Source organism: Lolium rigidum, chromosome 1 (assembly GCF_022539505.1).
Source record: "Lolium rigidum isolate FL_2022 chromosome 1, APGP_CSIRO_Lrig_0.1, whole genome shotgun sequence".
Classification (NCBI taxonomy): domain Eukaryota; kingdom Viridiplantae; phylum Streptophyta; class Magnoliopsida; order Poales; family Poaceae; genus Lolium; species Lolium rigidum.
In genome coordinates, this window is record NC_061508.1 from 267,487,254 (window position 1) to 267,498,660 (window position 11,407).

The following is an 11,407-nucleotide window of genomic DNA, read 5'->3' on the forward strand; positions in this document are numbered from 1 at the left end:
GGTCGCGCACCCGATAAATATAAAATTGTCGAGAAAGATTATAAATAGAGCGGCAACGGATACTAATCTGTGGAGCCTACACCCAAGCACAAGTTCTTGGATGTAGCCTCGGGGGCTACTCCCATCGGGAACGCTGTTCGCGTGCCCGATGAATTTTATCAAAATAAACAGAAGTGAGTATATTTCGAGTTACACGAGATAACTCTACATATACTCCCATCGGGAAGACAAAATAAGTCATCAAATATGACTCGATAAAATGTGCTATTCCAAAGGCGAAAAGCACTCGACAATATATTCTCGGAACGCCAAAGTTGCGATCAATTTCTGAATGCCGCAAATTTGCGAAGGTAAGACCCCGGATCCGTTCTGCTGGGCGTGGCATCGCCAAAGACTGCGCTCCGCTACTTTTATCCGTATCAACGGATACGAAGAAAAATCCTAACGGACGCGTTAGGTACCCGATAAATTTGACCGGGACTCGACGGAATGGTAAGACCTTAAGCGGCACCTGTCGAAGTTTACACCAGTATCCCGAGATCATGTCCAGGGACGTGATCTTGAAGTAGGTTTTTGCGGATTGCCACTAGAGCAGTTAACTAGTACCTGATCCGTCAGATGAACTAGCCCCAACTACCATTAATTATCCCTGTACAATATAGAATTTTATGTGAAGAAGTATAAATGAAAGCTCTCGAATAAAAATAAACATTCGAGATTTCCCTTGACTCTACGATTCAAGCAAAATCTCGGGGGCTACTGACATAGGCATCCCAAATGGGCCTGCCAAAGATAGTACCCGGGGTTTACTGAAGGCCCACTACCCGAAGAATAAGAAGATTCGAGAGTCCAAGATATATTAAGGAAAGTTAGAGTTGTAATAGGAAGTGTTATCTGTAATCTGGCGGGATGAGTTAGAAACCGTCCCGGACTCTGTAACTTGTACAAAACGAAACCCTCGGCTCCACCTCCTATATAAGGGGGAGTCGAGGGACAAAGAAAGGATCGAATCTCATCGTCAACATAACCCTAGTTTTCATAATCGTCGAGTACTTTTCGCCTAAACCTTCGAGATCTACTTGCCCTCTACTTCTAACAAAACCCTAGTCTACAATCTGTAGGCATTGACAAGTTAATCCTTTGTCACTCGTCCCAGACAAATTTGTCTGTTTTCTTCAGCAGCTTGTATAGAGGTAAGGCTTTCTCGCCAAGACGGCTAACAAATCTACTGATTGCCGCAACGCAACCAGTTAATCGTTGCACATCTTTGAGACAAGTTGGCCTTTTGATGTTCAGGATAGCCTTGATTTTTTCCGGGTTAACTTCAATGCCTCTGTGAGAAACAATGAAGCCAAGGAGTTTTCCTGCTGGTACGCCAAAGACGCACTTCAGCGGATTTAACATCATCTTGTACCGTCGGAGATTATCAAAGGTTTCCTTAAGGTCGCTGAGCAGGTCGGATCCCTTTCGGGTCATGACCGCGATGTCGTCGACGTAGGCGTGCATGTTTCGGCCAATCTGGTCCTTCAGGCACCGCTGCATCGTACGTTGGTATGTGGCACCTGCGTTTTTCAAGCCAAAAGGCATGGTAACATAGCAGTATGTGCCAAAGGGTGTGATGAAAGAGGTCGCCTTTTGGTCAGACTCCTTCATCAGGATCCGATGATACCCGGAATATGCGTCAAGAAAACACGAAGTTCCGCCCCTGCCGTCGAATCAATGACTTGGTCAATGCGCGGCAAAGGGAACGGATCTTTCGGACAATGCTTATTCACGCCGGAGTAATCGATGCACATTCTTAGTATTTCAGAATTCTTTTTGGGTACAAGGACGGGGTTTGCGACCCAATCGGTATGGATAACTTCTACTACAAAACCTGCCTCTAGTAACTTTGCTAATTCCATTCCTATGGCGCGGCGCTTCTTGTCTCCAAAGCGTCGCATAGCTTGCTTCACCGGTTTTGCACCCGGATTTATATTGAGGTAGTGCTCGGCGAGTTCCCTTGGTACTCCGGACATGTCAGAAGGTTGCCATGCGAAGATATCCATGTTAGCTCTGAGGAACTCGACGAGCGTGCTTTCCTATTTGGGGTCCATGTTGGCTCCGACTGAAACCTGCTTGGAGTTGTCACCTTCAACGAGGTCATGCTTCTTGGTTTCTATCGCGGCCTTGAACGAGGTCTTCTGTTCGGAGATCTGCTTCTTGGTGGTCTGCATCTCAGTCGGATCCACCGCGGCTCTGTAGCCTTGCAGCTCCTCTCCAGATATGACGGATTCTGCAAAGGCGGCCTCGCCTTCCTCGCAGTCCCTAGCTTTCTTGTAGTCTCCGGACACGGTGATCATACCGTTAGGGCCCGGAATCTTGAGCTTGTTGTAGATGTAGCATGCCCGGGCGTGGAACTTGTGGTAGGTGGGCCTGCCGAAGATCACGTGGTAGGAGCTTTTGAAGGGCACTACTTCAAACGTGATCATCTCTTCGCGGTAGTTGTTCACATTGCCGAAGGCCACGGGAAGTTTGATGCTGCCCAGAGAGTTTGCCTTCTTACCCGGAACCACACCATGAAATTCAGTGGTGCTGTGTTTGAGCTGTTCCTTGGTGAGGTTCATCTTCTCCAGGGTCTCCAGGTACATGATGTTCATGCTAGCTCCTCCGTCCATAAGACACTTGGAGAAGTCATACCCGTCTATGCGTGGACTTACAACCAGAGCGTAGCACTCTTTGGGGATGACGGCCGGGTGATCCGACCTGTCAAAGGTACAGGCTTTCTCCGACCACTTGACATACTGCGGTACAGCCGGAACTGTGGCGTTCAAGATCCGGAGCGCCGATTTTTTCACGCGGACAGTTGGGGTTCCGAGGAAGGTGTGGTAAGTTCCGACCCTCTTCTTGCCAAAGGGGTTAGACTTGTTGGCTGCGGTACCCTCCTTGGGTTCCGGCGAAGCGTCATCCTCATACATGGCCTCGGAACTGTCCTCCTCTTTGTCCTTGTTCTTGCCCTTGCCTCCTTTGCCGCACGGGCGGTGCTTCCGGGCTCGCTTGTATCCTGCCTCCGGGTCGTTCTTCAGATCGTTGACCCACTTGCAGTTGCGATTGGTATGGGTGGATTTGCCCGTAGCCGGATCCGGATGGGCCGGGCACGGCATATCCCTCGTATTCTTCGTACGTTTGGGGGCGCGGGATCCGGCCGTGGTGACCTCGTCGGCGCGCTGCCGGCCCCTGCCTGCTCCGCCTCCACGTCCGCGGCCTCTTCCGCCTCCTGAACCTCCGCGTTGGAACGTCATGGCTACCATGTCGGATCCTCCGCCCTTCTGGTCTTCAGGGGGGTTCTTCCGCTTATTGCTGTTGCTGACGCCGTTATCACGGTTTTTCTTTTGTTGGTGCAGGGGTATGGCTGTAGCTGCGAGATCTCCGCCTGCGTCGTCATCGGCGGCAGTGTGATCACTGGCGATGTTTATCATCTCGTCAAGAGTGAGCTTGTTCGCATTCACCAGGCAAGTAAGTTTGTGGCGCAGCAGCCCCCCGCGCTGCAAACCACCAATGAAGGCGTGCATTGCTGTGCGGTTATCTACGTTCTCGCACTCGTTTCTGGTTGCCAACCATCGGGTGAGGAAGCTCCTAGATGTCTCACCCTTCTTCTGGATGCAAGCTTGAAGATCGCTGGTGGTGGCCGGTCTCTTGTAGGTGCCCCTGAAGTGGTTCTCAAAAGCCTTCTTCAGGTCCAACCAGCAAAAGATAGTGTTTTCCTCAAGGTCACTGAGCCAAACACGAGCTGGACCAATAAGGTACAAGCTGGAGCATGCGGCAGGCTATATTCGGGGTTCCTCCGGCGAAGGTTACTGCATTGTAGTAATCCTCAATCCGGGTATCCGGCCTCTCGCTGCCATCATAATGCTTCGGGTTTCCCGGTAGCTTAAGGTTCAAGCTTCTTGGCTTTGGTTCCTCTCTGATCATCTGGCCAAAGCACCTTGGACCAATGTAGTCGGATCTGTACTCGTTGAGGCGCTCCCGGGCATCGCGGGGACCGCCGCCAGGTGATCTTGAGCGGGAACGGGATCTCCGGCCTCTGCCTCCGCCTCCACCTCCGCCTCCACTGGGTGGTGGCGAGGGAGATCTGCGAGGGGGCCTGTAGGATGATCTTCCGCCTTCGGACTCTCGGCGTGGTTCTCGCGGCTGGCTCCGGCTTCGGTGGCTCCCTTCCTCTTGGTGGTGGTCGCCTCCGTCGTTCCGACTTCTGCGTGGCTCAGGTGCGCGCTCTTCGTTCCGGCTCCTCCTTGGTTCAGGCTCGCGTTCTTGATTCCGACGAGGCTCAAGCTCGCGGTCTTGATTCCGACGAGGCTCAGGCTCGCGGTCTTGGTTCCGACGAGGCTCAGGCTCGTAGTCTTGGTTCCGGCGTACGTTCCCTGCTCCTGTCTCTAGGAGGCGGCATGTTGTCGCGGATGTTGATTCCACCTGGCCCATGGGGCCTGGTGTTTCCGGCGGGACTCCGACGTCGAGGAGGTAGCGGAGGACGTGAAGCTCGGGGTGGCGGTGATGGAACACGGTACTTGTCTCTGCCAGTATACATCGGATCCTTTCCCTTTAACGGATTTTTCGGGGTTGAATCCGAGGACACCGGGATTGGATTCGGATGTTCCCTGACTTTCCTCCTGCGCTCCGTGGATCCGGTGCGTGACTCGCCATCACGGTGTTGACCTGCTGTGGCGTCCTTCTGCGCGGTGGATATGCAGTGCTCCGGATTGGATTCCAACCTCGCGCGAAGTGTCCGCCTTGCTCGTTGCCGCATTGCTGAGGCAACGAGCTTCCGGACGTAGTTGATGTCAATCTCCTCGTCCTTCTTTTTCGGAGCTCGCAGCCTTCTTCATGTTATCCTTTGGGGTTGCGAGCGGCTGTTGTTCCGTGGGTGTTGCAAAGGTAATCCTGCGGGGAGGGATGTCTTCTCGAGCGATCCTATCGGCCTCCGCCTCGCGCGAGGCTATCCTTTTCTCCCACTCCTTTCGGAGTCCCTTGGCTGTCGCCATCATTTCGTCGACTTCGCGATCCTTTTTTAGGGAGTAGTCCACAAAATTTGCAGCTAAGGTTCTTTCTTCCAGCATTGCGGCTGCGGTCCTGGCGAACTTCTGAGCTGTTGCCAGCATCTCCTGCCGTTTTGCTTCTAAGGCCTCCGGGTCTGCAGCCTCCTCGGGAGTTATTGGTTTGTTGAGAATATCAGACTGCGCGACTAAATCCATGCGCGCTTGCTCGACCATCTCTTCTGGTGACAGGACATCCTTTTGTGGTCGTGCCCGACCTAAGGGAGGCCTTACGTTGGATGGTCCTGGGTCGGAGTTGGAGGCTTCGTCTTCCGTTTCCTGCTGATCCAGCGGTGCTACGGTTGCTAGAACCTGCATCGGCTGGGCGGATTCTACGTCAGCTTGCTCACCGCCTCCGAGTTCCTCAAGCTTGCGGTTGAATTCTTCTGTATTCATGGATGAAGCGTCGTCATCTTCTTCCCCAATCTCGAGTTCCTTCGTCAAGCGATTGTATTCTTCTGTGCCTATTGAGGAGGCATCGTCGGAATTTGGGCTTAAGTTACCGAGGATTGATTCCTCAGGGTTTCCGGCTTCCTCTTGTCCCGGAGCGTCGCTGTCTCCGACTGCTTCTTGCAGATCCAGAGCGACGTTGTTCCCGGGTGCCTCAACCTGCAAAGGATCGGCCTCGTCCTGGTGGAGGGCGTCTCCTGCGGTATGGGCCAAGAAGTGCACGAAGTGACACCTTTGCTTCTCTAACACCTGGGAGACCCGGGCGGATCTGCATTGGTCTTCCACCGTTTTCTCCTGCTCGGGGCGGATTGGGTGGGCTTTGATTTTCTCCGATCTAAGGCGGAACCTTCCTTAAGAAGCTCCTGCGACTCAGATCGGATCTTCGCGACGGCGTCCAGCTCAGCGGCGGACGTGTCAGCGTTACTTACCAGTGCGTTTCCGTCGGAATCGACGGTCTCGCCGATGAAGATGTGGACGCCGCCGATTGGGACGATGGAGAGCTTGACGGGGTTTGACCTAGCCGGAATCCAGAATTCGTCCGGAGGGACGATCGGAAAATTCCCGGCGTAGAGTACGCGCCCCACAGCGATCGAGTCGTCGTAGCTTCCCATGGCGGAGCCCTCCCGGTTCCGGCCTCCAGACGCCTCAGGCCCCACGGTGGGCGCCAACTGTCGTTGCCTATTCGACGGTACCCCGAAGGAGGGATCCTCACGAGGGGGAGAAGAAGTAGGGGCCATAGGGCGGAGTGCACACGGGACGGTGGTACGCGAGTTACCCAGCTTCGGAACACCCGCACGATGACAGGGGCCTACTGCTGCTTGTCCGGAATTATCCGGGCGCTTGCGCGTTGTTACAATGGTTGTGGTTGTGCCTCTAGGGCTCCCGGGATCCCGCTTATAAAGGCGCACGGATCTAGGGTTTACATGGAGAGTCCTAGCCGGAATACAAGTTGCCTAACTACGGTACAATATCTTGCCGTGTACGTCAAGGATCCGCCTTCCTCATGGTCGTGCCTGGATCCGGATACTTTATGGGCTTCCACGGATCCGGCCTCCTTCGTAGGTCGGTTGGGATCCGGCTCCATGTTCCTGGGCTGGACTTCATCCTTCATGATCAACGAGCAATCGGGCCGCCCGATGGGCCCCATGCCACCATCACCGTCTGTGGGCCACCCGGGCTTGCCGGATCTAGGCCATGTCGTTGATATACCCATAAAGTATACGCACAACACTACCAGCACTGCCAAGACGGAGGTCAAGTAGACCATCACGTGTCTGTTTTTTCTTTGTTTCCTCTTCTTTTGATGTTGTCGCCTTAGTAGGGACTCGCGACAGCTTGCTATCGATTCACTAGGAGCCGACTTTTGTAATGAACATGTAAATATGCTGATGATTAATGGAGTGCTATTTTGCAAAATGATTGATGTCGAGATTTTTCTTTTCAGTTGGTTTTTGACAACTATACTGCGGCACCTGGTCCCTTGGATTCTTCGAATGCTACTTCCTACTCAAGAAAAAACCGTGTTGATGATTTTGTTGAAGATTCTTCCCATGTTGATTTTTCACAAGAACTGGGTGAACTCCGACAGCAACTTCAATCGATGAAAAAACAAGCTGTTACTGCTATGGACCAGTCCCACAAATCATCCGAGCGTGAAAAAATAGCTCTTCAACAGGCCCAAGAAGCTTTAACTTTGAAAGAGGCTGCAATCGCTGAAGCTGCACAAGCTGTTTCTCGAGAAGATTATATACTTGACTTGATGACTAACGCGAGTTTGGATATGGCGGGTATGCCTCGCAAATTTTACTCCTTTCCCCTTATTCTTTTTTTTTCAATCCTCATTGTGATCCTTTCGTTGAATAGGCTCCTTTTTAGATGCTGCTGCCGAGGATGAATAGGTTGACGCGAGATCAAACCTTCTCGTCAAGCTTGCTCTAGAGAACGACTCCAGCTTTTGGGCTACCCCAAATCAGACCCGACGGATTGTCAGATTTCAAGACTGCGCAGGCCAAGTTCGTCAATATCTTGACTTCTGCACAAAGACACAGGCCCTGGTTTATAATACTATGTTTCCTCGGAATCTCCAGCCGAAAACTCTTTCGGACTTGATGGACAAATTCAAGAGTGCTTATCGAATCCATGATTTTGTAAAGGCCCAGTTAGTTACTGGCGGTAGATTTGCTATGATCATGCTGCAGATCTGCTACCCGAAGTTAGATATGTCCAACATTGTTGAAATTTTCCATGCCAAACTGAGGAAACGGAGGAAGAATGTCGACAAAATCAACGATGTGGTGACACCCGTAGCCGAGAATATAATGGACGATTTAATTCGAATGGATGCTGACTTCTTCGTTAAAGGTCATTATGCTGATTTCATGGGTGCCACTACTGAAGATGAAAGGGTAAACATAGATGACCTAATAAGAATTGACTGAAGATATGCTTCTTCTGTCGAAGTTTTCCTGAAAAAGGGACCCTGTATATTGTAAGTACTATGTATATTTGAAACAGTTTGCATGTTTTTTCCTTCCTCTAGCCCCCGAGTGTTTCGGTGGCTATTGTGTTTATGTTTATTGATTTGCGAGGTGTTTAAACCAAGGCAGATAACTTAAGTTGTATATTGTAAAGACTCGTGTATATATTGAATCTCCGGGTTGTAAGCCCCCGAGCCTGTCGAAAACGAGATGTATATCACCAATATCTTTACTATATTGCAGCATCGTGAGACCGCCTCATTAAAAACCTTTCAGCCCCACTCGGTGCCGTGAAAGGAAAAGAGTGCATCTGAAAACTCGCGAGCTTTTTCAGTACATTGTATGTTTACATATGTAGCTATGTTTTGACTTCTATGCGTAGAACCGCCGGAGTTGCGCCATGTTCCAGGGGTTTGATTCCTCCTTCCTTGTCTTCTTATCCTTCAGCATGTATGCACCTCCTGGAATGACCTCTGTGACGATGTATGGACCTATCCATGGAGATTCAAATTTCTTGTGACTGTCTTGTGTGAGCCGAAGAACCAAGTCTCCTACTTGAAAGGACCTTGGTCGTAAACATCGACTGTGGTAATTCTTTAGGTTCTGTTGGTACCTGGTGACCCTTGATAACACCTCATCTCTAGCTTCGTCGAGTGCATCGACATGATCCTCCAGCGCCTTTCTCGAAGTTTCCTCGTCGTATTCCGCAAATCTTGGTGAATTATGCTCTATTTCTATCGGGAGCACTGCCTCGGCTCCATGGACCAGGAAAAACAGGTTTCCTGTGTTGCAGTATTAGGCGTTGTTCGGATGCTCCAAAGGACGCTTGGCAACTCCTCAGGCCAAGTGTGTCGAGCTTTCTCTAGCGGTGTTAACAGACGTTTCTTGATTCCGTTGCAGATGATGTCGTTTGCTTTTTCGACATGGCCATTGGTTTGCGGGTGTGCTACCGACGCAAAGTGCAGTTTGATGCCTACTTTATCACAGTATGCCTTGAACTCCTTCGAAGTGAAGTTGCTCCCATTGTTTGTGACAATACTATTTGGCACGCCAAATCGAAAACCTATGCCTTTGATGAAACTCACCACTGATGCTGCATCTGCCGAGGTTACTGGTACTGCTTCAATCCACTTGGTAAACTTGTCGACAGCTACGAGCAAATATACGTATCCTCCAGGCCAGGCCTTGTGTAATTTTCCTACCATGTCGAGTCCCCATTGTGCAAAAGGCCAAGATATTGGTATCCGCATCAATTCTGCTGCTGGAGAATGAGGCTTTGCCGTGAATCTCTGGCACACGTTGCACGTGCGGACTATTTCTTTCGCGTCCTCTATTGCTATGAGCCAATAAAATCATGCTCTGAAAACTTTGGCTGCTATTGCTCGGCTGCTCGCGTGGTGGCCACATACTCTCTCGTGCACATCTTTAAGTATGAGTCGTCCTTCCTCGGGTGTCACACACCTTTGCAATACTCCCGAGATACTCCGCTTGTACAATTCCCCTTTAACTACAGTAAAGGCTTTGGATCGTCGGATGACTCGCCTGGCTTCAATTGGATCATCGGGTATATATTTGCTTCGTGTGTGTCCTCTTCATCTTCTGATATATTTGCTTCTGGCTCTGCTGCAGCCCCCGAGCCTTTCTTTGGTTTCTCCTTTTTCTTCGACTGCTTCAGAGTTTTCTTCAGCTTGGTAGATCTTTCACTTATTCTTCCCAAAACACACCAGGTGTTATTGGCAGGCACTGTGACCAGATGTTTGCCAAAACGTTGGCTTCTTCGTTACTGAACCTGCTGATAGGATTGACTTTGCAGCCGTCGAAGAGCTTCTCGAGTTCATTGTACAGTTCCTTGTATGCTATCATACTGTCATTGACTGCGTCGCACTTGTTCATCACCTGTTGAGCCACCAACTGAGAGTCGCCGAAGATTTTCAGGCGAGTTGCCCTGCACGCTTTTGCCATTTTCATCCCATGTATAAGTGCTTCATATTCTGCTTCATTATTGAACGCGTTAGAGAACGTCATCCGCAGTATGTATTTCATCTTGTCGCCTTGGGGTGATACGAGTATGACGCCTGCGCCAGCTCCCTCCAATCTCTTGGACCCGTCGAAGTTCATGGTCCAAGTACTCGATAAATCTGGGGGTCCCGTGTTTTGCAGCTCCATCCACTCCGTGATGAAGTCTGGTAAAATCTGCGACTTTATTGCTTTTCTTTTTTCATATTTTATATCTCGGGGGGGAGCTCTATTACCCAAAGAGAGACACGCCCCGTGGCTTCTGGATTGTTCAGGATGTTGGAGAGAGGTGCTTCGTTGACAACTACGATCGGGTGTGCCGAGAAGTAGTGTCGCAGTTTTCTTGCTGTTGTGAATACGCCATAGGCTAGCTTCTGATACTATGGGTACCTTTGTTTTGACGGTGATAAGACTTCGCTGATGAAGTATACTGGCCGCTGAACTCCATGAATTTTCCTTCTTCTTCTCGTTCCACCACAAGGACCGTGCTGACCACTTGAGGCGTGGCTGCGATATACAACATGAGAGGTTCCTTTTCTTTCGGAGCCACTAGTATTGGAGGTGTCGAGATTGTGTGCTCGAGATCTTCGAAAGCTCTATCTGCTTCCTCGTTCCACTCGAACTTTTCCCCTTGCTTGATCAGCGCGTAAAATGGCAACGCTTTTTCTCCTAACCTGGCGACGAATCTGCTTAAAGCGACGACTCGGCCAGTTAACTGTTGTATTTCCTTTAGCTTGGTTGGTCTCCTCATTGTTACGATGGCTTGGATTTTCTCTGGATTGGCCTCGATTCCTCTCGCTGACACCAAGTATCCGAGGAGTTCTCCCGCAGAAACACCAAAGGAACACTTCGTCGGGTTGAGTTTGAGGCAGAACTTGTCGAGGTTGTCAAAGGTCTCCTTGAGATTGTCGATCAGGGACGCGCTGTGTTTTGTTGTTATGACGACATCGTCGATGTATACTTGAACGTTTTTTCCAATTTGCGTGGCGAGTCACTTCTGCATCATCCGCTGATAGGTGGCTTCCGTGTTTTTCAACCCGAAGGGCATTGTCCTGTAACAAAACATGCCGTATGGGGTTATAAAAGCTGTTTTGACTTCATCTTCTTCTTTTAATCGGATCTGGTTGTAACTAGAGTATGCATCCAGGAAGGAAAGACGTTCATAGCCTGCCGTGGAATCGATAATTTGATCGATCCTCGGGAGGGGGAAGTGATCCTTTGGACAGTGTTTATTGAGACACGTAAAGTCGATGCACATGCGAAGGACCTCAGTGTTTTTCTTCTGGACCAGCACTAGATTGGAGACCCACGTGGCCTCGGTATGTAGCTCCTTGATGAAGTTTGCCTCTCTAAGGCGATTAATCTCGGATAGCATTGCTTTGCGGTTTGGCTCGG

The 11,407-nt window shown here is 50.5% G+C and overlaps 1 protein-coding gene across 1 annotated transcript in view; it reads right to left on the reverse strand.

The window, feature by feature from the left end:
- LOC124658499 (NAC domain-containing protein 75-like) overlaps positions 1–5,465 on the reverse strand; it is a 28,128-nt gene extending 22,663 nt beyond the window's left edge. Inside the window, exon 1 of the mRNA XM_047196804.1 lies at positions 4,922–5,465. Coding sequence (XP_047052760.1) covers positions 4,922–5,465 — 544 coding nt within the window. The remainder of the gene's footprint in view (positions 1–4,921) is intronic.
- Between the last annotated feature and the right edge of the window lie 5,942 nt (positions 5,466–11,407).